The sequence below is a fragment of the Cyprinodon variegatus genome, unplaced genomic scaffold, assembly GCF_000732505.1.
Source record: "Cyprinodon variegatus isolate N-32 unplaced genomic scaffold, C_variegatus-1.0 Scaffold113, whole genome shotgun sequence".
NCBI lineage: Eukaryota > Metazoa > Chordata > Actinopteri > Cyprinodontiformes > Cyprinodontidae > Cyprinodon > Cyprinodon variegatus.
In genome coordinates this window covers 465982-490152 of record NW_015150566.1, presented here as the reverse complement: position 1 = coordinate 490152, position 24171 = coordinate 465982, and the positions used below count along the sequence as shown (strand labels likewise).

General features: G+C 38.0%; 2 protein-coding genes across 2 annotated transcripts in view; one reads left to right on the top strand and one right to left on the bottom strand.

Annotated features, from left to right (window-relative positions):
• Window positions 1–265: 265 nt before the first annotated feature.
• The window catches only part of ift140 (intraflagellar transport 140), a 28835-nt gene continuing 4929 nt past the window's right edge, over window positions 266–24171 (bottom strand). The window contains exons 12-30 of the mRNA XM_015375121.1: window positions 22972–23063; window positions 22744–22871; window positions 22529–22646; window positions 22291–22412; window positions 22068–22203; window positions 21777–21908; window positions 20579–20802; window positions 5990–6167; window positions 5499–5689; window positions 5321–5416; window positions 5076–5208; window positions 4803–4946; window positions 4597–4725; window positions 4281–4463; window positions 3992–4195; window positions 3378–3590; window positions 3040–3206; window positions 1155–1296; window positions 266–952 (exon numbers count right to left, since the gene is read on the bottom strand). Coding sequence (XP_015230607.1) covers window positions 773–952; window positions 1155–1296; window positions 3040–3206; window positions 3378–3590; window positions 3992–4195; window positions 4281–4463; window positions 4597–4725; window positions 4803–4946; window positions 5076–5208; window positions 5321–5416; window positions 5499–5689; window positions 5990–6167; window positions 20579–20802; window positions 21777–21908; window positions 22068–22203; window positions 22291–22412; window positions 22529–22646; window positions 22744–22871; window positions 22972–23063 — 2912 coding nt within the window. The 3' untranslated portion in view covers window positions 266–772. The remainder of the gene's footprint in view (window positions 953–1154; window positions 1297–3039; window positions 3207–3377; window positions 3591–3991; window positions 4196–4280; window positions 4464–4596; window positions 4726–4802; window positions 4947–5075; window positions 5209–5320; window positions 5417–5498; window positions 5690–5989; window positions 6168–20578; window positions 20803–21776; window positions 21909–22067; window positions 22204–22290; window positions 22413–22528; window positions 22647–22743; window positions 22872–22971; window positions 23064–24171) is intronic.
• tmem204 (transmembrane protein 204) lies at window positions 7873–17484 on the top strand. The gene is made up of 3 exons (XM_015375120.1): window positions 7873–9165; window positions 9982–10137; window positions 16151–17484. Exons 1-3 carry the CDS (start codon window positions 8910–8912, stop codon window positions 16393–16395), a joined length of 657 nt encoding a protein of 218 aa, XP_015230606.1. The 5' UTR covers window positions 7873–8909; the 3' UTR covers window positions 16396–17484.

Sequence of the window (24171 nt, the reverse complement as noted above, 5' to 3'; positions counted from 1 at the left end):
ACTCCTAGGAGGGTGTGACTGTTCCATCTTCCTTTCAGTTTCTAGATGTTTCTAATGGTGGGTAACCTTTCCACTACTATTTTAGAAATTGTTTTTAAACTAAGCTGCTATCACGGTCTAAATAGTGGCTTTTGTTGGCTAACCCCATCTAATTAAATCAAATCTATTGAGTTTATCTTTGTCTATATCAGGTTTTTACAGTTCTGGATCCTACTAATAACAAAAAACAGAACTATTCACTTTCATGCTAAACATTTTATTTAGAATAACCAAGCAAGAAAGATACTAGAACTCGCTTTATCAGAAATAGCTGTACATTACTCCAAAATAAGCTTTTAACATGGAGAACATGCTCCCATCAAGAGCTTAAATACTTTGTACAAAATACATGAAAACAACAGAAACAAATCTAAACATAAATCATGACATTAAGAGAAAGATTTAGTTTAAACTCAATTTATCTAAAACCAAGTTTTCAGGCTTAATCAACAGTAATACAGTTTTTCTTCCATCTGTATGAAAATATAAAGGTTAAATTTTGTCCTTTTGGAACAAATTTGCATTAAGAGGTAAAAATATTTTTCAGGTAGTTTGTTTTTATTATTAAAGCCATTCCCCTTCTTTCACTTAATTTGGATAACCTTGAAACGTTGTTAAATATTTGGTTTTCTCCGTTTTGTTTGCTTTTATATGCAACCAGCTTCTGTGTTTTAGGCTACTATAGAAATAAAAAGCCTGCTGCACACATCTGGTTCAGATAAATAGAGAAATATTAAACAGTAAGATCCTCCTCCACCTCGTCGTCGTTTCCCTCCAGTACATGTTTATATTCGTCACTGTCTAAGTGAACACCCATCTCCTTCTGCAAGGCGTTTAGGCTGTCCTGGCTGATGTAACATCTGATGCTCTGGGATGGCAGCAACTTTTGGAGCTCCTCTAACTTCTTGTAGGCCTGGAGGAAAACAAATAAATTAAATTATATGTTGGTTTCAGTTTTTATTTCTTCTCAAACACAGAGGACAATGGAAATCTAATATCTGTGGAACTCCTTGTTTAAAACAGCTCACAGTTACAGCTTCTAACGCAGTGTGAATGATTTCCAATATTTCTAGCCTTGGCTTTTATGCACTGTTGAAGTGGTTGCTGATAGTCACCATTTGAAAGTGGCCTTGCTGGCAGTAATGGTCAATCAAGAAACTGAATGCATCTCCAATCCTGACAGGTGGGTCTATCTCTGGATCCTCCAGCAAGGCTTCGCATAACTTCACTGCCTCAGCTGGATCCTCGGGATATAACCTGCAGAGAAATTTCAAAATAATGCAGCTACATTGATAAAAGCTGTTCAGTTCATGCTTTCATTACTAAACATCTTAAATTAAGTTCCAGTTTTAAAAGTACCCATCAGTTTCCATTGATTTCAACTTTAATCTATCATGTGCTGACATATGCAAATAATAAGGTATAACATAAAAATGCCTAAAATACCGAAACGTTTTTGCCAGATTATTAAAGATACATTTGGAGATGATATTAGTTAAAATATAATAAAATATCCACTCTACATAGTGGACATCTGCAGCACACATTCACAGTGGCATTTGTGCTTCGAAAAACTCATTTCCATTCAGTGTTGTATTAAATCTTCACCAAGATCTTTCATTGATGACATAAGAACCTGACAGGGTGAAAAGCCCAAAGATTCTCAGTGAGGTTAATGTCTGGACTCCATGTGTGAAAATGATCCACTCTTCAACATTTCAAGCCAAGTGAATTTTGGTATCTTGGAATATCTATAATTCTTCCCTGAAGAAAAAAACCCATTGAAGGACTAACCTGGCCGTTCAGTATATTCAGGTAGCTGACCTCATTCCTTGAATACTGCTGCTGAACCCAAACCTGACCAATGGCAGTACCCCACATCAAAGCACTTCCCCCACAGGTTTGAACAGTAGACAATAGACATGATGGGAGCATCACTTCACCTGCCTCTCTTCTTACTCTGATACGGCCATCACTCTGGATCAGGGTAAATCTGGACTCATCAGACCAAATGATCTTCTTTCCTTCTGCTAGAGTTCAATTTTTATGCTCCACAGAAAATTGAAATCTTTTTTTTCACATTAGCATCACTGATCAGTGGTTTTCTTAAGGCTTCATTGCTCCCAATCCATTAATTTCTTTGCATTATGCTTGTAGAAATGTTACTTTTACTATTAAACAGTCCAAACTTCAACTGTTGTTTTTAATCCAATTTGGTTTCACCAAATATTAAAGGTATAGTGGAGGATGTTCTTTTTCCAGGTGGATCATCAAAATAAGTGGTCATCCTAATTGTCGATCCTTATGTTTACATAAGGCCGTCTTACGTGCTAGTACTCATTTTTCACTTAGCGGTGGTGAGTCTGACATAGTGGAAAATTGTAAATCTTCTTTTGGAAAGTAAGGTTGTATGAGTGATGCAAACAGCATCTTTTAAACATAGCGTGCACAAGGAGAAATGGCTCGTGCACGCTCTCGCACGGGTTTAATAGGTGTTCCCTATCAGGAGAGGGTACAGGGTTGTGCATTTTTTTTAAGTGGAAAGGGCTGGTCTTTACAAAAATCCACCACTATAGCTTTAAAATGATTGCTGATTGTGATGATTGATGATTTTTTCTCAGCATTTTTTTCCTTGAAGACGATGGGTCCCCATTATCCTTCCAGTTAAGTGCGTTGGTCAGTTCTTCACCGAGTTTTGGCAGTTTCTACAATCTACTTAAATGTTTTCTCTTCTTAATGCAGCTCAATGATCTGTCTGTCCTGAAACACAGACGGCCATATTTTTCATGACCACAGGATGTGTAGTTCAACTCAAGTCCCAGTTGAGGTTAAATAACTTGTTACCAGTTAAACCCATGCAGCAATTATCCAATGGGAAACCAATACCTATTTGCTTAGTTAAATCAAGGTGGCAACTTTATTTGGCCAGGCAGTGTATTTTGTGTTGTAGAAGATGGAATCTTCTTTTTAAAATTTATTGGCACTAAAACATAATCATACCTCCGTATGTGGACAAACTTCTTGATGAGGTTGATCTTTTGCTGCAGTTCAGCTAACCTCTGTTCCTGCTGTCCTCTTGGAAGTTGCTTTGCTTTGGACAGACACTTGATAGCATCGGCTAAAGCATCCAGAGCCTTTTCATAGTTTCGGTAATCATATATTTCCACCTAAATCAATGGGACCAAAAAATTTATAACTTCAGGTTTTAAGTGAACTTTTTTTTTTTTATCTTTTTGAATCAGAAATATTATTTAAGGAGATACATGCATTACTACTATAAAAATGCAAATAATTTCTCAAAAAGGAAATAAAACCATTTGTAAAGAGAGGTGATCCACCTGAGCACAAGCTTCATAGAAGCCACCAAGCAGGTGCGGAGCATCGCCCTTAGTGTAGAATTCAATAATATACTTCAGGTTTTCCGGGTTCTTCTGCCAGTCCAGGGACTGGAAATAGTTGGCAGCCATTATGAAAAGCTCTTTCTTTCGGGAGAGGTTGGCATAGAAGGCTATTTTTTCTCTGTCGCCCGATTTCAGGAGTGCCTTCATGGCCTTTAAAAGAAACAGATACATGGAAAAGTAAATGAAATAAAAAACAATTATATGTAGGTATGTAAAGCAAATACTCTTAACCTATTTTAAAGGAGTCTCCCCTTTTTTATCATTCACATAAAATCTGAGTTACATCTATTGAAGTTTTGCAGTTATGTGACAAAATATAGAAGATGAGTGGATATAAATACTTTTTATGACGTTATAGAGCTCATTAAAGAAATTATATCTCAAGGCTTTAAACTTTAAACCTTCCAGATGGTCATTAAGAATAAGGGGCTAATGAACTAACTTTCAACCTTGTTTTTGTATAGATAAACATCTGAGGTACTAATCTTTTTTTATGAATGGATCAGGACCAGATGTTCAACTAAATAACTAGAAAATCCATCACATCGTACCCTGTGTTTGTTGCCTGCTTGTGTGTACAACTTGGATGCCAGGTGGTAGCTGCCCTGACTCATGCAGCAGTCCCCTATCTTCTCCAGCAGTTTATTGCAGGCCTCTTTAGACAGATCCTTTGATTCAGTGAGATGTATTCTCTCCAGGAGGTCCTCTGTGATATTCAGGTTCTGGCTCAAACACAGCTCCACGGCTTGAGAGTACTGAACATTATCAAAAAGACACGTCAGCGTAGGAAATATTGAGCTGATCCACACCTGGGTAGATATAGATGCGTCACACAGCTACCTTCCTGCTTGCCGCCAGCATCTGCACCGCCTTGTCATACTGGGAATGTTGGATGAAAAATTCAGAGCAGCGAGAGAAGAGAGCAGGGTCAGAGTTTTCGTTCAGCTCCTCTGCGATGAGCTGAAGGGCATCAAACTGCTCAGTGGCGATTGCCAACTCTAAAGCTCTGGAGACGTAACCAGCCTACATGAGGAAAGAAATCATCAGCACACTGACAAAGCTCTGCCTCCTGCCTGAGAAATGGCTTCTTCAAACCAGAAAGCACTCAGCTTGGATATTTGTTGCAACGCTGCCACCTTGTGTACGCTGAACTGACCTTGTGGTAGAGTGTGACTGCTCGATCCATGTGTTTGCCCTTCTCCTCATAGTAACATGCAGCCTCCATCATGTCCTCTGGGTTACTAAGTAGAGCCAGATTCATCAGCTGGAAATCTAGGTTGTTTTCCTGTGCAGAAAAAAAAAATAAATGAACGAATTGCCCAGAAAAACTCAAGAGTCGGGGATTCCAGTGTCATACTTTACCTTACAAAGTCGTATAGCATTGTTGTAGGCCTGGGCTTGGGTGTAGAAGTGGACTGCTTGCATAATATCATCGTGACTCTCGTAGTGCCTTGCCAGGTGGTACGATGCTGCTCTGTCACCTGTGCTGTTGGCTATCTGGGAGGCCTGGGGAGCCGAAGAATTAAACGCATCAATACGAGCTTACTCAGCTGAAAACAATAAGGATATAAGAATATTTCCCTGCAGGACAGATTTCTCTCAAAAGTTCTCTGGGCATGATTTTAAAATGCCAACCTCCTGAATGTTCCCCATGTAGCAGTGAACTCGAACCAGGGACAGGTAGTCCTCAGCATGCTCATAGTACTGCAGCGCTCTCTCCATGTCTGATTGGCTCTCCAGGTACTGGGCCCACCACTTATAGATTTTCCTGTTTTAATAAGGAGACACAGGTGATTTTTAAACACTGTCATGCAGACAGTTTAGGTATTTTTTTTGACTTAAATAATGGAAAAAGTGTCAGGCCTCGGCTGTGAACTGACTTATCTTTGGCTTTGTTAACATAAATCTCCAGAGACGCCGGGTCCTCCTGGAGCATTCTGGGCACTTCGGCTCGGTGTGTGTCTGATTTCTCATAGCTGTAACAGAAAAGCTTCTTATTCCAGAGAAAATCTATGAAACGTAAAACACAAAACCTCCAGTTAAAACAATGCATCTTACAAATCAAGAGCCAAATCCTTCTTGCCCCTGAACTCCAGGTATTTGGCATATTCGTAGAAGGTGGTGTGCATATTGATGCGATCATGCGTCTCGGCCGTCTCCAAAGCTTGATTCCATTTGTTGGAAGCCTGGTAGAAGGCGTTCAGCAGGTCAAAGCGTTGACAGCTCTTGTAAAGCTTTTCCGCATCTTCCTGTAAAAGGACAGGAAAGGTTGATGGAAGGATAGATAGTTTCAGTCAGGAAAGTCCCGCGACATGCTTGGACCTAAAAGGAGGATGTGTTATTTGTAGCCAGAGGATGCAGCCGCACCGAATGCTGAACAGCGGATTCTGTAGCAGAAAACATAACTGAAACTTTACTTAACAAGGAGTTGGGATACTGAAGCGAGACAATAGTTACATTCCAAATAAACATGTAAAGATAACATAAGGCCAGACTCGCTACGAGTTTCTAAACAACAGTTTGTTAATAAGATAATTTACATTTCTCACCAGCATGCCAAGCTGAATGGCCAACATGGCCACCTGGGCTTCTGGTTCAGGCTCGGCCTCGGCATCCTTCACGGCTTTTGCTGCCCTGGCATTTCCCATATTCCCAAGGCACACTCGGGCAACGTCAAGCCGGTGAGTCTTCACACACATCCGTGCCATGTTTTCCCACACCGCTTTACTACAGAAAAAAAAAAGAAAGAGAAAGGAGTGTTTGCATCGAGGAGCTGCTGCTCATTCTTATGGTATTTATTATTCAGCAGTGAAAACTATGGTGGATGTACGTACATCCGCTGATTTCCTGTTTGTTCAAAGAAAAATGCAACAATGATGCATATTAGAGCTATTTTTCTGTGTATTTTAAGCTTTTGATTTTGTTCCAAAGTCAGTTTACTCCTAATTTCCCTGAAAGTTTTTATATTTAGTTGACTTACGAGCAAGAAGGTAACATTTTTTACTGGAAGTTTCTGGAAGAGAGTTTAAAAAAAAGACTTACCGGTAAAAAAAAAAAAGACTAGAAAAAAAGCTAATGAATCAGATGGAGGGAGGACATTATCAAGTTTTCATACATTTTGCATTGCATTGTGCATTAATCCCCCCTTTCAACATCAGTAACAGCTGCAATTACACATTTATTTGGAATGTAACTATTGTCTCTTAGCTTTGCACATCTAGAGACTGAGTCCTTAGTTGAATAAAACTTTGGTCTTCGATGTGGGCATTTTAACACCTGAATGGGCTTTGATAAAAAAGAAATCCAAAACTGTGCAACTTGAAAGCTTTAAGTTCAGACAAACTTTGGGACAAATACAAGTATAGTAAACAGGGATAAATTAACTGTATTACAGAGCCAATAAGCACAGAGAACCAAAAAATACTGGTAAATATTTTGGCTGTGTTTAGTTGACACCTTAAATGAGGACTGGAAAATAAACAACCCTTTGACTGATTGATTTCAACTTAATTTATCCACCAAAATTTAACATTCACCGATTCCAGCAGAACATATAACAGAAAAAAATGGTATAAACCAATTAGAAAAAATCTTGCAGTTGAAAATAAGCTTTTAAAGGGAGTGGGATTTCCTGACTGATATGCTCAGTCCCCAAGATAACTACCAACAAGGCCATCTAACAGCATCCTTTTATCTGTCAATATTTATAGCAACATACTTACTAACATACCGGTAGGTTGTTCCATACTGTGTGGAAAACATAAGATAGAATAATAACAAATACTAATAAATGTTTCTTGCGTTTCTTTGTGCCTTCTTAGAGGTTTCATGCATAAGGCCACCATATTGGGTTTGAAAGTCAGCATTGATGATGCGTAACCCTTCCAGTTCACACTTGGAATTCCCAATCCTGCTGGAAGGTGTAAAAAAAAAAAAGTTTAAACAATCCATTATTTATGTTATTTTCAATATATCCCAAAAAAATATGTTTTTGTTTTTATTTAATGGTATTTGTCACATTACAAATCAAATTAAACATTTATATGCGGGATAAGCATTTTAAAATGTCTTTCCATTTTCTTTTTCCCCCCGTTGGCCTCTCTGATGTAAATTGATCCCTCGACTCTTTTAACTTTAGCTTCAACTCCTAAGTGAAAATTCCAAAACCATCTGGTCTCTATTTGCATCACCTCCCTCCTCTTTTCTTTAGCAGATACAGATGTGGGTTGTTTATTAAAAGTCAAGCAACAGGAAATACCCCAAATCTTTGGGGGCCCTGCTAAAAGTACACTGATTGAGGCCAACAGAAATAAATGAAGGTTAGTACAAGCCGGCCAAGTCATACTTTTTATGGTCACAGAATTCACTGATTAAAAGATCAAGCTGCAGAGCAAGACATGGACAGATTCAGAGAGCCAGAAAAGGAAAGACAAGAGAAGAGACAGGTCTACATTTGGCCCCTTTTCCAATCCTCTTTTCCTCTCAGGAAACACATCCTGTTGCTGGCTGACTTTGGCTGCCAGTCTGTTTGTTGCACATGGGAGAGAGGACTTTAGCACACGCCCCCTGGTCTTCAGACAAAAGAATCCAGCATGCTGTGACGTCTAGAACAGTTTTTTTTTTTTTTTTTTTTAAGACACTCGCAAATAGAATCATGGTTTTTAAAGTGATCCTGGAGGAGGGGACAACTAGTATAGAGCTCTCAGCATCTGCACACTGATGCCTCGGACCGTAACGAAAAGCAGCTCTCCCACATTTCAACTCTGACCTAAAGCGTTTGCAGAGTGCAAGAGAGAGAAAGAGAGAGAGAGAGAGCAGTTGGCAGGAGACAGAGAGAAGCAGCAGGAGGTGGACCAGAGGACTTCTTGTTCCAGTCAGACAGTGGAGACGCTCCAAATCAAGAGGGTTGAAGTTAGTCTAAGCAAAGTCTTTAGCAAGTCAGTTCCTAGCAACACTGTCCAAAGAATCTTTGTATTTTTTTATTTACTATTTTAAAAAATGATTTAATACTACTTTGGGAAAAAAGAAACTAGACCAAAAGGCTCCACAAAAAGAGTAGCAAGAAAAGAAAAAGTTTAAGTTTAAACACAGGCAAACTAAAGCTGGGTTGAGATCCAGGAGTCAAGCTGCAGCCAGAGGAAGCCAGTGGGATGGACCCAGGTGCCAGTTGGATCAATCCCCAAGTACCTGCACTGCTGTCTGAGGAGGAGGGCTGAGAATCTGCTGCCACGACAACCAACCCCTGAATGAGGATGAATGGAGATGTTCTTTAGGTAAAGCAACACTCCTACTAAATCGTCTGAGTGAGCTGCAGAAGAACCGAGGTCACAGCTGGACGTGGAGGAGGTCGTGGAGGGGAGTCAGGGGGCCCTGAGCACCGCCGGCGACTCTGGCCCAGAGGACAGAAGTGAGCGGTACACTGAGGAGGGACATCACGGAGGGGAAGAGGTGGCAGGCGTCAGGCGACGCATGGCCGTCCAGAGGCTGGTTGCGGCAGCAGTGTTGGTGGCACTGCTGTCCTTAGTCCTAAACAACATTGCAGCCTTCACCCCAAGCTGGGTCCTTCAAGCTCTGGAGGACGGACGCAAGAGGAATGTGGGACTATGGAAAATGTGCCCCGTCGGGGGCCGTGATGACCTCCAGGGTGCAAGTCAAAGGCAGTGTCAGAGCCTCGGATGGGGGTCCGATTATGCAGGCTACCAAGAATCCCACAGCACTGTTAAATGTAAGGCTCCACTTTGCAAAAAACTCAATAACAACAGTTACCTGTAGTAATTGAAGAGGAAAGCAGTAATAAGCTCTTTCTGTACTTAATGGTATTTGTTTTTTTTTTTCGCTTTTATTTCTGTAGTTGACATTTTTTCAATGGAAAACAAATTTGAAATTTGGCGCTGCATCAATAGTTCGAACCCAGAACTCAACCAGGTGTTTTTCTAATGCAACCATTCTATGGCAACTGCATTTACTTTAGCTCAAATCTGCTCAGTCATTTTAATTGTAACAGACAAACAGGTGTCCAATTCATTACCAGCCTTTCCATCATGATCCAACCATAAGGTCAACACTAGAACCAAACACATGCAGCTCAGTTTAATGCAAATTATATAACACAAAATCCAAATTTCAGTCTGGTAGAAATGATGCACCGAAAGAAGTCTAGCTGTTTGTATTTGACCAAAGAATCCAAGAATGTTCCCAACAACTACATTTTAAGATTACTTGTTTTCTCCAAGCCTTTGAGAAGACTGGTAAAAATTAACATTTAAACGCTTCCCTAAATTACGCTATTGAGAAGCTGCCATTCAAGTACATATCTGGGAAATGCTTGACTTCCACTGGCAAGTCCAGTGTATACTACTGGAAGTACTGCCTCCCCATGTTTGACAGAGTGGCAGTCCACCATTCATTAAAAAAAAAAAAAAGAAAAAGAGAAAAAAACAATGCCACCTGTTTAACAATGAAAATGATAATGCTTGTCAAGCACTAATGTTTTGCATTACTAGCCCAGAGATTTGACATCGGTTTTTTTCTGCTCCCAAAGTGCAGTTTAACATGATGCGAGCGTGCAACCTGATAGCGACCGTGGCGCTGACTGTTGGTCAGCTGATCTTCCTTCTCGGCCTGATGGAGCTGCCCTTTATTACACAGGAGTCCCAGTGGTGGGAGGAAGCCATCGCTGCGCTCTTCCAACTAGCTAGTGAGTATCTGCATGGAGCCACTTGCACTGGTCCAACAAACTATGCAAAAATATATATTCAGGAATGGGTGAATAAATAGGCTGGATGAAAAACTTGACAAAGCATCAAAGCTTTTGTTATTAAATCTAGAATAATAATTTTAAGGTTTAGACCTTTTTTTGTTCTTTATTTTAATCCACAGAGGTTCAAAAAGGAGGAATATAGAATAAACACATTAAAATCAGGAACATTTCTTTTCATACTTTATGCACAGCCCCTCCCAACAGAGGCCTGCCAACCAGAATTACTCCAGGAAAGCATTAAACACCAGCAGGAGTTTACAAAACAGGCCAGAACAACCGCAGACCGAAAATAACACAAAGGCCTGTCTCACATTGACTAAAAATGATCATGACAATCACTAGAACTTCAGGACAAACATTCTGTAGTAAAACGAATGCAGCACTTTAGCAAAATGTACAGCATGCCAATAGTTAAACATGGAGGTGGGAGTGTGATTGTTTGGGGTTGGTTTGCTGTTTGAGGACTGGAAAAAATTGCTTTAATTGATAAAACCATTCATTCTGGCCTTTATCTGAAAATCCTGAGAAAGAATGTACAATCATTCATATTTATATTGTATAATTTAGCAAAAAAACTGTCCATGCTTCATTGAACAAGTCTGCAAAGACGAGTAGGCCAGAAGTCACCCACACTGGCAGAAAGCATCTGTTTTCACAAATATGCACTGCAAAAGAATCTACAATCAAGTAAAAATTGAGTGTATTTCCCCTTAATTTTAGTAAGTAAGTAAGTAAATAAGACGACTTTCCAATGCAATTAGTTTTTTTACTCTTAAAATAAGATAATTATATAATATGAACTTCTTGCAAAAAGACATTGCAACTGTTTTCGTCTTCTTTTAAATGTAAACTGTCTTGTTCCATCGGCAAAGTGTCTCACTTACCTCCTAAAGTCTATAAAAAATGCTGTTATTTAGATTTCAATTTTTTCCAGTTTGGCAGAAGTTCTGCAGAGAGGAGTAGTCAGGTATGAGATTGATGTGCAATTACTTATTTAAAAAAAAAAACAGAGGGGGATTCTCTCTCAACTCCAATGCTCTATGAAATGATTACTGTACAGACAGACATCAACTGATGTGGTCGTTACAGATCATTCATTTAACCCATTACGAGCATTACTAATTAATAATCAAGCTTTAAACTGTTTCTGCCATAGCCTGCTCTAATGAAATAAAGGAGGATCGTGTTGTGGGAAGTAGTTTTTCAGTAGCATGGGCTGCAATAGTGGAGAATGAAGGGATCTGCTCTGGATCTAAATTTAGTCCTAGTCCAGAATCCACGGGCAAGAGCTGCAGCGGACCAGGGAGCGACTGTTGGGCGCCAGGATATCCCTGCTCAGGACGAGGAAATGTCTGTGACTACCTGTTATGCAAACCCCTGAGCTGAAGAAGGAAAAAAAGGGGAGGGGGAATGAACGGGAAAGATAGTTTTCGACAGGGACCGTATGTTTGTGTGGGGGGCTTGCATGAGGGGGACTGTGCACATACAACTTTAGTGTTTATGTGTTTATAGTTTGCTTTGCTGGAAAAATATCCTGCAGTACACATGACAGCAGGGTGGGAATTGCTTCAGTCCAGATAAGATGGGCCTTTTATGTCTGTGTTTGTGAAGCAGCAAATAAAGCATCCTCCTTATTGTTGGTGACTTGGACTCCAATTACAGCGCGTGCCTGCCTTTATCTAAAGGCCTTGGAGAAAGGATCAAGGTCCTCCCAAAGTCACTGTATTTTTCCATATTAGACAGAAATATCTCAGACTTCAACGACCAAGAATTTGTCCCAGTCACGGTTAGACATCTAAAAATAACGATTTTCAGTGGAAAGAATGTCTCTTGCCAGTTCTGCAAACTGACCATAGAAGTTCAACAAACTTATTAAGAAACAAGATGAGATAAATCTAATAGATCAGATGTCTCCAATTGTAAAAAAAAAAATGCAGAATAAACTCATAATCACATAGTAACGATCAGTAGAAGGGTTCAAACGCAGCTGTTTTATTTAATTTCTTAATGTCTAGAATTAAAGATGCAGTCAGATTTAGGTTTTTTGTAGATGAATAACACGCCTATACAAAAGACCTAAATCCATTTGATTATGATAAAGTAAATTTATACACACCAAGCATCCATCCTGATAGTATTTGTTTTTATCCTAAATAGAAATCAAGGACCCAGCAGTGTGAGCAGACATTAACAGATGTGGCCTCATCTGCTGACAGTATGGCAGAGCTGTCAAAAAGTTCAAACAATTGAATAAGCTGCCTAATAGAGTCCAACTGTCCAAAAAAAACTCACAGTAAAGAAACAGCTGAGGTTTGGTCAAATACCCACTGATATGAATTAATCAAACAAATTTAAAGCAAATCTAAGTACTAGTTTATCCTCCCCAGATCCTCTTAATAAAAGATTTCTATTTCTACCAAACGAAAACAAGGAAAGCATGATCGAAGTAACATATATTTAAATTAAATAAAAAAGTCAAAGGCTAAAACCTGTCCATTAGAATTAATGCAAATGAACCACATCTGAATGCCTCCTCAGCTTAAACTCCCTCTTCAGTGAACACTAATGCTAATACTGTAATGCAAGCGTTATTAGACTCTTATCCCTTCCTTCTTGGAATCTTTTTTTTTTCTTTACACTTTTTCAGACTGGATCTTTGACATGTCTTTATTATTTTCCCAACTCCACTGAAAGGTGCTATCTTCCTTAGCCCCATTATTTCTTTGTTGACCCACTGAAAACAACATTATATCTCTGGTTACATTGTGTCCTTATTGAAAATGGAAACAGATGGGCCTGTTTTATGATAAAAACAGTAAAAACAAAGCATAAAACGCAAAAAAAAAGATATAATACATCGGCCGGAGATGATAACCTTTCATAAAAACTTTGTATGTGACCAGATTTTAGTGACCGGCATATAAATTTAAAAGGTCATATAATGTGACTACCCCTTTAAATCTATCAGTTCTAAGTATTATTAACAGAAAGGAAAGTAATTAGGATGAGTTTAAGCTTTTTAACATTATTACTCAAACCTCAATATATTAAAATTCTAATCAGATGTTTTAGTCTTTTTGTGGTATCATGACAACTTGAACTATTTCACTTTGAAACCCTAAACTTTAACATACTTTTTTTTTGGAATTATTGAGTCGGAGCGACACAAATCAGGATGTAACTGAAGTAGAAATGTTGAGTGTTGTTCAAAGAGTACGACCTGACTGCAAATCTGACATTTATGGAAGAGAAGCAAAATGAAAGTCAGTGCTGAAAGAAATTCATAAGTGTTTGCATGGGCATGCATCCACTGAAAGAAACATGGAAGAGGCAACATCATGCTGTGGGGATGTAGGGACAGGGAAGCAGGTCACAGCTGATTGGAAGCTGGGCAGAGTTAAACACAGGGAGGTCCTGGAGGGAAACCTGTTAGAGGTGAAGGTTCCCCTTCCAGCAGGCTGACAGTAAACCTTTCACCAGAGATACAAGGAGAGGGTTCATATCAAAGTAGTGCTTGCTATTAGAAAGGAATAGTTCACGTCCACGCCATTAAGAAATTATTTCATAGATGCCTTCAATCTGATTGAGCTTGATATTATTTACGGAATAATGAGCAAAAAAATTGATTCTGGATCTGCAAAGCATACAGTGATGTGAAGAGCAGCGGTAAACAGCTGAGCTACAAAGTAGTTACTCAGAGGAACAACGTTTTTTTTTCTTCTAAGTTGAAGTAAGAAGGGGAAAACAAAACAGTGATGAGTTTCCATAATTCCACTGTAAAAGCTGCCACCATTAACCAGTCCATTCCTAACCAAGCCATTCCCCAGTGACTCAGTCAATGGGCTTCAGTTCTGAATGAATGGAGATATTTTTACCCTTTGCTCTTTTTCTGTGGAATGTTTTCATTTCCAGACGTGCCAAAATTCTTTGGAACTGCTCATGAAGTGTGCAAGGGTGGGACAACAATATTAACCTCCACAGAGTGATATCTAATCAGTAGTAGTTGGTCGAGATTCAAGGCTCAGTGCTGGCCTTTCCACCTCCAGATTACAACACCAAAAATAAATGCATTGTTATGTCCCGCACAGCAAAAGAAATTCAGCCTGCAGCCTTTGTTTTTAATAAGAGGGACTGATTTAGAAGAAAAATCTTTGGTTTTCACTCTTCTGACATCTATGTTTAATATAAGGGTCTAACAATAATAAGGGTCTGATTTGACATTAAATAATAAACAAAACATTATATTCAAATGGAAGGAAACTGGTGGGGATGAATACATTTACAAAACTCAGCCAAACATGGGAATTATTTAGATGTTCATGTCAAATTTCCAGAAAATATATCAACCTCAAGGCATGGAGGGTGTGGTGAGGAGGGAAGGAAGGAAGGATGGAAAGGGGAAGATGGGGAAGGAAGTTTGAGAGATAAGTCTGTGCCAAAAAGAGAGGTTCACACAGCCCCACTAACAGGAGATTATTCATTATCCTGAACAAGGAGCCAGACAGGTTAAACATGACCGGATCGAGCAAACACTTGCATTCTTTACATCCAAATAAAGGCAGACACGCAATGATATACAGACAATTATCCACATCCTTACTTAAAACAATGACTGCCATCTTTTTGTAGAAGTGGAGAGAGAAATATAAATGAACTGTGGCCGCTGACCACTCCAGGAAACAAACTGATTCATATCCTAAAGTACCAACATCCCTATTTCCAGTCATTATCTTGGGTCCCTTTTTTAGACCACTGAGGATGGGCTACTTTTTCTGTCATGTATTTGTGCGGAACAATTGAACAGCTACAGACCACACCTGAAGTTAGAGATTAAGTCAAAGGAAGCATTGGAGAACACTGTTGTTTTTATACACAGGAGAAATAAGTCTAAATGAAAGTAAAGATCAAACAAATAGCAGCATTTCGAAGGCTGGGGCTTTCTAACTTTGCATGCAAACAAGAAATTCTTATTGCGTGAGTTAAACTCCTGTGGAACAAGGAAATCAGGAGACAAAACATATCAAAGACCTTTCTGAAAATAAATTCTCTGCCCTGATATTTTTGTGCTTTTGAGGACTAATCTCAGAAGTTCTTCCCAAGAGGAAACAGATTTTCTGATTCAAAGACCCCACACAGAGCCCCAACGCCATGTTAAAATAGCAAAGGAACTTCTGTCTATTTAGGATTTCCCCAAATATTTAGTAAACACTAATAAATAAGGAAACACTCATAGAACAGGAACATTTTAGATTGCTTGGGATGGAGTAGCGTTTCTTTTTCGTGGTCCTGGAAATGTACGAACATGTTTCCTGGAAAATTGGCAGCGACATAATGGTTACCGTAATAATGAAACCCTGTAGATGGTAAATATGCTAACCGGCTGAACTGCTGAAGACTGAAAATCATTCTGCAAAGGCTGCTATTTGACAGATGATTTCTAAACAGGGCAGAAATGTCCCAATCAAACAGTGCTTAAAAATTTAGAACCTTTCCAAAGCTGCACTTTTAAAATTCATACCATTTAAAGAAATAGAACGTATTTGGCTTCCATGGGGTCCTGTCTTTAGCAAAAGAAAAGAATGATAAACAATGATAAATACTCTAAATAAATTACCTTTAAATAAATTAACTCATAATTCTAGATAAAGTCATGGCCTCTATCAAAAAATATGTTTTTTAAGTATTTTTGAAATTTGAGGCAGCAAAGATATGGGTCTTTAATTGATTTGATTCTTTATTACAACTTTTATATGAACCATTTCAGCTATTTTTTTCCTGAAATGGAGAAAAAAGCAATTATGGCTCAAATGTAAATGATTCTAAACCCTTTAATTTTGAGATCTTACAACTGTAACAACATTTTGTAGAAATGTATGCATATTTACTGCATTTAATATCTAATATGCATTTTAACTGACCTGTTTTTGTTCCCCTTCTTGTGCTCCTACAGGTTTTGTGCTGGTGATTGGTCTAGTTACCTTCTACAGGATCGGGCCCTACACACACCTTTCCTACTCTTGCTACGTGAACATTGCAGCCTGCCTCCTGGCCACAATGGCAGCAGCCATGCTCATCTGGAACATTTTACACCGACGAGATGACTGCCTAGCTCCACGGGTTATAATCTTCCCTCCTTCGCTGGCATCACATTTTCATCCACGTTTAGACAACGACTATGTAGAGTCACCATGCTGAGTCGCGACTAATGGACCAGAGCGTGTTCTCCATAGCTCCTGTTATACTTTGGCTAGATGTCTGTGATGGGACTCTAAAGACTACATGCATCCCTGTGGCTCCACAGAGGCTGGATACTTGTTCTTACAGCAAATGGTTTCTTCTGCTCCCATCCCTTTAAATATAACCGAATTATTGCTGCTTAAAGCACAAGCACATATTTATCCCAAAATACCGCGAAGCAGCCCTAAAACATACATTCATACCGTATGTCATTAAAATCACCCTAAGGTGAGCTAAATGGTTGCTAACATGGAAACCTGGGTGTGGACTGCTTTCAATGCATCTTTGTAAAGAGATCAAGCTGGAACTTGACATATTTTTATAAAACGCACTTATTGAATGCTCCCTGACAGAATTTAGAATTGGGAATGATAATACCAGATTACCTCATACTTGTCTCCATCCATTAAAGTGTCTTATAATGTAAACACATATTGTTACTATTAGCATATCTTCAAGGTAAGGTGGTAAACTAACAAGGTGCTGATGTAAAGCAAGTTTTTAACTGTGCTTTTCTATATCAATAACAGTTCTAAACAGAAACTAAGAGCTATTGTTTTGATCTTAGTAAGCAAAAAAGCTAAATTAGATCATATCGGTAAAAGCAAAGGATGAAACAGGATTTATTCCAGTCACTGACACATGGAGAGAAAACATTGACTGTGAATTCATTTGGATTTTTAAAAAGAAAAAAAAGACTGAATATTACATTTATTTGATATATCGCTTTCCTTATCAAATTCTGCTTGCTTGTGGTACATACTATACACCTTAAATTAAGAGACTAGAACAGCGCTACCATTAGACATGGGAGATTGGGACCAATATTTAAGTTATGTATGAGTCCAACAGGGTAGCAAGCAAAGAGGCACATCAACTAAATACTATTGTAAATTCAATAAATATATTTCTAAATATATGAACTCGTTGGCTACTGTTGTTCTTATTGTTGACATTATTACTACGTAAAGCTGATAAAAGGGCAATTAAAGCATTAGGGATAAAGTTTAACAACATACCCCACATTTATTATGTCCACTGATAGACTTGTACTGATTATAGTCAAGATGGTCAAATAAAAAACAATGCTATAATACTATCAATGCTTGTTTTTATATTAGAATAGTTTAGAATGAGCCTTTTTCTGATACTCCGACATCATTTTAATTGTGCAAGGGGGAAAAAAAAGAAAAATTAAATCCATAGGAAAAGACAATTAAGGAATCAATTTTATTAATTATTTTAAAAAGATATTAAATATGTATCCATTGTTGTTACCTTTGTACCAAATTTTAAAAGAGCACCATTTTCTTTTTGTTTTAAGTTTTTAAATGACAAAACAATGACAAACGAAGGTAGATACATTTTCTTCAATGGCATGGTAACATGTGGAAAATTATGCAAAAAAAATTTATAAAATCAGTTTTAAAAATGAAGACCACAAAAAAAGATATACGGTAATAAAAATTTATTTTTGTATAGTATTAGGGCCAAGCTAGAGATCTTTTTATTTTTCATTTTGACAATAAAGTCATAACATTAGGAGAATAAAGTCGTAACATTATGAGAATAAAGTCGTAATATTATGAGAATAAAGTCGTAACATTACGAGAATAAAGTCATAACATTACGAGAATAAAGTCGTAGCAATATGAGAATAAAGCAGTAAAAATACAAGAATGAGGTCATCATACAACAACCTGTTTCAGAAAGAAAGCTTTGAGCTCTAACCAGCATATGACAGCCGACCAGCGTCACCAAACAGCTACTTGAGTCCACTTTGACTAATTTGATGCCGTTGTGCCAAAATATTTCCTTATTTGTCAAATCTATGCTGAAGTATAACTTAACATAATGTTCGATGTTCCTCATTTTAGGTAAGAAAGTGCTTCTTCTAATAGTTGTCATAAAATACAACTTGTTTCTCGTAATTTTAAGACTTTATTCTCTAAATATTACTTTATTCTCGTAATTTTATGACTTTATTCTCGTTGTGACTTTATTCTTGTAACTTTAAATCTTTATTCTAATAATTGTATGACTTCATTCTTGTAATTTTAAGACTTTAATCTCGTAATTTTACGACTTTATTCTCATAATTTTATGACTATTCTCGCTTCGACTTTATTCTCGTAATTTTAAGACTTTATTCTCGTAATTTTACGACTTTATTCTCGTAATTTTAAGACTGTATTCTCGTAATTTTACGACTTTATTCTCGTAATTTTAAGACTTTATTCTGGTAATATTATGACTTTATTCTCATAATTTTATGACTACTTTCGTTGCGACTTTATTCTTGTAATTTTACAACTTTATTCTCATAATTTTACGACTTTATTCTCGTAATGTTATGACTTTATTCTCATAATTTTATGACTATTCTCGCTGTGACTTTATTCTTGTAATTTTAAGACTTTATTTTCTTAATATTACGACTTAATTCTCGAAATATAAGAAAAAACATCTCTAGCCTGGCACTAATACTCCGTTGTAATTTTTGTGATATTTGTTGTGAAATTTAAATGCTATTACTTCATGAAAAAAAATTTAAAACCTGCATTTGTTATCATATCTTTATTTAAAAAATATAAACTATTTAGTAAACATCATGAAAGGCCATTCTACCAGGTCCAAAGAGCCATTCATGAAGCGTACAAGAACATTTCTGACAAACAAAACAAAATTATTATCATCATCTGTACACTTTCTGATCTCAAGCCAGCGTTAAGAACCCCTTAAATTGAAGACAAATAAACAATGGGGACGAAATCTATAATTTTGAAAATGAAATGTTTTCTCTTTTACAGACTTTCGTCATTTACTGTCAAATTTAAATGTTATAGATCGTCTAAATGTACAGATTCTTTGATTATTCAAAACATTTAACTGATATAAAAAAAACAGGCTAAAATAACCTGTTTAAACTGTGAAAGGTGATGCAGGCAAACTGTAAACCTTGATGAAAACCTTTGTTACTTCCAGAATTGGGTCTCAGAGTATCCAGGTTATTTCTGCAGGAAACCCAGTCCTGTGGGTGTAGATTTGCAGGAATCAAACACAATACCTGTATTTAATAAATAATGTTTTTTTTTTTTAAAACAGGCGGTCTTATAAATAGCCACTGGTGTTCAGCTTACTAAAGCTGTCATCAGGCCTGTTAAAATGGCTGGAATATCCGGCTGGTCATGCTGTTCTACCATGTGTTTGCTTTTATGCCATTTCCTTTTACACAATGTTTGTACGTGAGAAACTAACAACGCTACAAAAATCTGAATGAGTGCACAGAATCACGTATTCTCTGCAGGATCGTGTTTGGTGATGCTCTGAAATCCCTGATACTTTCCCCGATGACCAAGCGCGCACACACACCCACAGACACACAATCAGGAGCAAGTGACCCACCCTAATGCCGAAACCATGTAATGTTTGTATAAATGGAAGTGGGACCGTTTTTGACAAATCTGGCGACTCACTGCCTGTCTCTTTGTCGCAACGTGTTTAGAAATATACATCCCCCCGGGATACACAATCATTCTAGCAAACAAAGTCACTTGTATACAATCTGAAGGGTTCCTTCCCTTTATTAGGAGGAGATGTACAGAAAACCCTTAATTATGTCCTGTGTCATAAAGGCTTTTATAGGCATCTAAATAAAATCAAAAAATAAAGGATGGCACTAGATGGATCTATTTTGGCCACAGCACTATTTCTCACAATTTAAAATTAATACCTATGAATTAGAATAAATACATTAAAATAATTAATATGTGGTTAAAAAGGGTTTAAAATTTCCCTTTGGAATTAATAAAGTATTTCTGAACTGAACTGAATTAAAAAGCAGCTGTCAATGTTTTACTTCACTCACAACTGAAGGTCATGAATGAGATAAGAAACATCAAGTGTTAAAACGATAAAAAGCTTTTTGTGAACAGCTCAAGGCTGTGATAACAATGCTGACCCCATGAGATCTGCTTTTCTTCTGAACTGAGGCCCGTCGAAAAAGACTCATGAAGATGTGATGAAAGAAATAAAACAGCTCAATGAGTCCCTTGTCGCTACACTAGTCTCCATGTCTCCTCTATTTAAGACCTGACCTGGCCTTTAACTGAGAATACAACGCTATCACGTCGACACTGACCTTTTGATGAGCTTGATCGACTTGAAGGCTTCATCCATGTCCCCCACCGTCAGGTAGAAGCTGAAGTTCAGCATGGCATCATGGGTGCGCTTCTCACAATTCTCCAGGCCCACAAAGTCTCTTAGAGGTCGTCTGGACACCATTTGAGGGGATGGAGTAGGGGCCCCTGCTTTTGGCTCACTCTGAACTGAGGGTAACGAAGCCTCGGTGATCCCCTCACCAGGCTTAGGATTACATGTAAAGTCACACAGCAAAGTAATTTAAGTGAGGACACTTTGGAGAATTACTGTAAAGTATTAATGTTATTTTACAGGAAACATTTATACATAGAAAACCCAGGAAGAGCAATAATACTAGGGATGAAGTAGGCAGGAGAGGAGGATGCTAAACAACCGTGTATCATGTAACAAACTCAACAATCAAGAAACAAGAAAACTAAACAAAAAAAGAAAAATAACTGAAAATATCTCCATCCGTTTGTCAGAAGTGTACATCAACTCATATTAATTTTATCAAACCGTACTTTTCTTCATGTTGAGATGGTGATAGGACATCAGAGGGTCATTAAAAATGAAAAACTGATCATAAATGATCAGGTTTAAAATTATCCTTCAGGCTTCAGATATATACATACATTCATTTGAAACTTTGTTAAGCAATGATAAAGGTTGTAGGAGGTTTTCTAACCTAATCAGAGCTTTTTAATGGATAAAAATCAGAGTAGAGGCCTGAATTCATATATGACATCCTGTTAGGATAATTTGGACCCTGTGTATATTTGAAAGAAAACCCAGAATAAAGCCCAAAGGTGTTTCTTTGACAATCCTCCAAACCGAGAAACATGTTGGTCTGAAGAAATATTTGAAAGGGAGCAAACATGTTTGTTTTGACTTGATGCATTATAAAGACAAACACGATCACAGCAGCTGAAAGAGGGGAATTACAAACACAGAAGCGCTCTAAATGGCCAAGCACTTACTTGTGGAAGAAACACACCACCTATCCGATACAATAGCTGGGGTTTGTTAGATCAGACAAAAACGTTTACATAAGAACCGTTAATAAAACGCATTAATGTGCTATTAAATAGAACCCTAACAGAAACAGAACACCTTCAAATTACTTTGATAAGTAAAAAGAAATGAATAAAATGGTTCCTATATCAAAATGTGGTAACAAAGAGTGTGGCTGTTGTCACCTTGCAGCTAAAGTAATAGTACGGCACATCGAGGGCGAGGAGGGCTTGAACGCCTGAAGGTTCGGAGAAGCAGTCCAGCAGCATGATCCCATGCTCCTGTGTACAGAAGAGCGTCACCACCGACAAGTTCTCCTGAGAGACGGGACACAAACACAATGTCAAAATCTGTTCGTGTTCCTGATCAGTCCTGCCAAACGCTGCTGGATGCTCAGTTTTAAGCTTTTAACAAGTTACTATAAGAACACATCATATATCCAACAGGTCACATCGATTTAGAAAAGTGTTGTTTACCAAATCTGAATGACCGTGTGCGGATTTTTCAGAACCAACTGGCGCGGTCTCACAAACAAAGAGACGAGGTTCACTTTCATCCCAGAAGTGAGACACAGGAAAGCGACCACTGAATTCATGTTCTTGAAACTTCTGCCTGAAATAAAATTTAAAAAAGTGTAAATTACTGTGTGGGACATAATGAAATCAGAGCTGATACAATACAGAAAAACAATGTCTTTACTTATCACTTTCATCTCGCTGAGAGAAACCAGAGGAAGGTCTGCCAGTGAAGAAGTCAAAGTGTGTCACAGTGTGCATCTCAATGTGATAGAAATACACTTTGTGATCTGGTCGCCCGTTTACCTGAGAGGAAAAATAAAAGGTTGGTTTGAAGCAAGAGTTTATAATATGAAGAGCCCATTTCTTTTGGAAGATTATGGTTTAAAAGAACAAAGTGTGACTGTATGATGTTTATTAACCTGAGAGATTAGGATGCTAACTTGGCTGCCATTGGCATTGCACTTGACAGACCTCAGGGCTCCTAAATTGGTGATGTGTTCTGCCAAATTTTTAGCATCGCAGAGAGGTTTGGCATTTCTATAAAAACAGAGAAAACAGTGCTCATGAAATGCAGCAGTTATTCTCAGTTTGTACGTTATTGAAATCTGAAAAGCGTTCCATGTGAACTGCTTACCTTCTGGAGAGGTTGTAAACTCTAATGTTTGCTGTGTCGGTACCGACAACAAGGTATGACTGGCACACATTGAGTAGGACAGGGTTGCCCTCTGCTTTTGAGAAAGTTAAAAGCTGCTTCACTGTGCCCTGAGTAAGGGAGAATATCAGAGGTTCAAAAACATGGCAACCCCACGACTACAAAACCAGTTTGAGCATCAGACGGCAGGTTAAGTTTGTGGGAACATACCTGAGGGGTGTGAATTTGAACTTTGTTCGTTTCGACAGTGTAAATGTTCTGATCGTGTACAACAACAACTTGAGAGTCACAAGGAAAGGATCCTGCAATGGAAGGAGACGATGATGATGATGATGATGATGATGATGATGATGATGATGATGATGATGATGATGGATGGAAGGCAAAGTGATGAATCTGAATGAAAGCTGTTGGAACTTTCTGAAGGCACAACTACAAGTTTCAATGGATTCAATTGGGATTTATTTATTATCATACATAAACAATAATTAGTGCATAATTATCAATCAGAAAGGAAATTACAAATGTTTCAATGAAAGTCTGAAAAGTGCAGCATGCGTTTATATCCAGCTTCATTTACCCTGCTACCCCTAAAAAAAATCCAGGGCAACAAACTGCCCTCAGAAATATTAGTCAAGATGAAGTCCAACTGTGTGTATGTATCCTTTGCATAAATGCAGCAAATTTGTTTATGGTCCCAAAGGCTTTCTAAAAGATAACCTACATCACAAAAAGAGAAGTTTAAAGCAGGGTTAGGGTCTAAAATAACATCCCACAGAGCTCTGTTCAATCCATAATCTGGCTGAAGAGAGGATGGACCTGCTGACCTACCAGGACATGGATGCCCACCTAAAGAGACAGGCTGGGCAAAGAAACCTTTAACCAGAGAAACAGCCAAGATAATGGTAACCTTCAAGAAGCTGCAGAGGTCCGAAGCTCAGGTGGACCTGTTGATTTGACAACTATAAGTCATACATTCCAAAGATTCTATGTTTAAGGAAGAATGGTAAGAAGATAGTTGTTCTTTGTGATTTCCACAGGCCATGTAGGGAGGCACAGAGAACACCTGGAAGACATTGTTGGTCGAATGCAGCCAGAGCAGATTCATGTTTCACAATGGTCTAGTCAAAGATCAGAGCTATAACATCTTTACCATAAGACTAAAAAACATCTTTGTTTGATCTGTGACTGAGCTGGAGCTGCTTAGCAAAGAGGAATGGGCGAGGATTTTAGTCTCTGGTTCTAGAGAACGCAAAAAAGTACCAAGAACTTTTAGCTTCAGTTTCAATCATTTCAATCTTTTTTAGATTGTGCTTAGTAATCTTTTTTTTTTTTTATTAGTCAAAGAATTACCATGATGACCATGTTATATGGGGGAGTGGTGGCCTAGTGGTTAGGGTATTGTCCTTG

Excerpts from the sequence above, each read along its gene's own strand:
- tmem204 (XM_015375120.1), top strand. The coding sequence starts at position 8,910 with ATGGCCGTCCAGAGGCTGGTTGCGGCAGCAGTGTTGGTGGCACTGCTG. Across the intron at positions 9,166-9,981 it reads ATCCCACAGCACTGTTAAAT|TGCAGTTTAACATGATGCGA; the intron begins GTAAGGCTCCAC and ends CTGCTCCCAAAG. Across the intron at positions 10,138-16,150 it reads TGCGCTCTTCCAACTAGCTA|GTTTTGTGCTGGTGATTGGT; the intron begins GTGAGTATCTGC and ends GTGCTCCTACAG.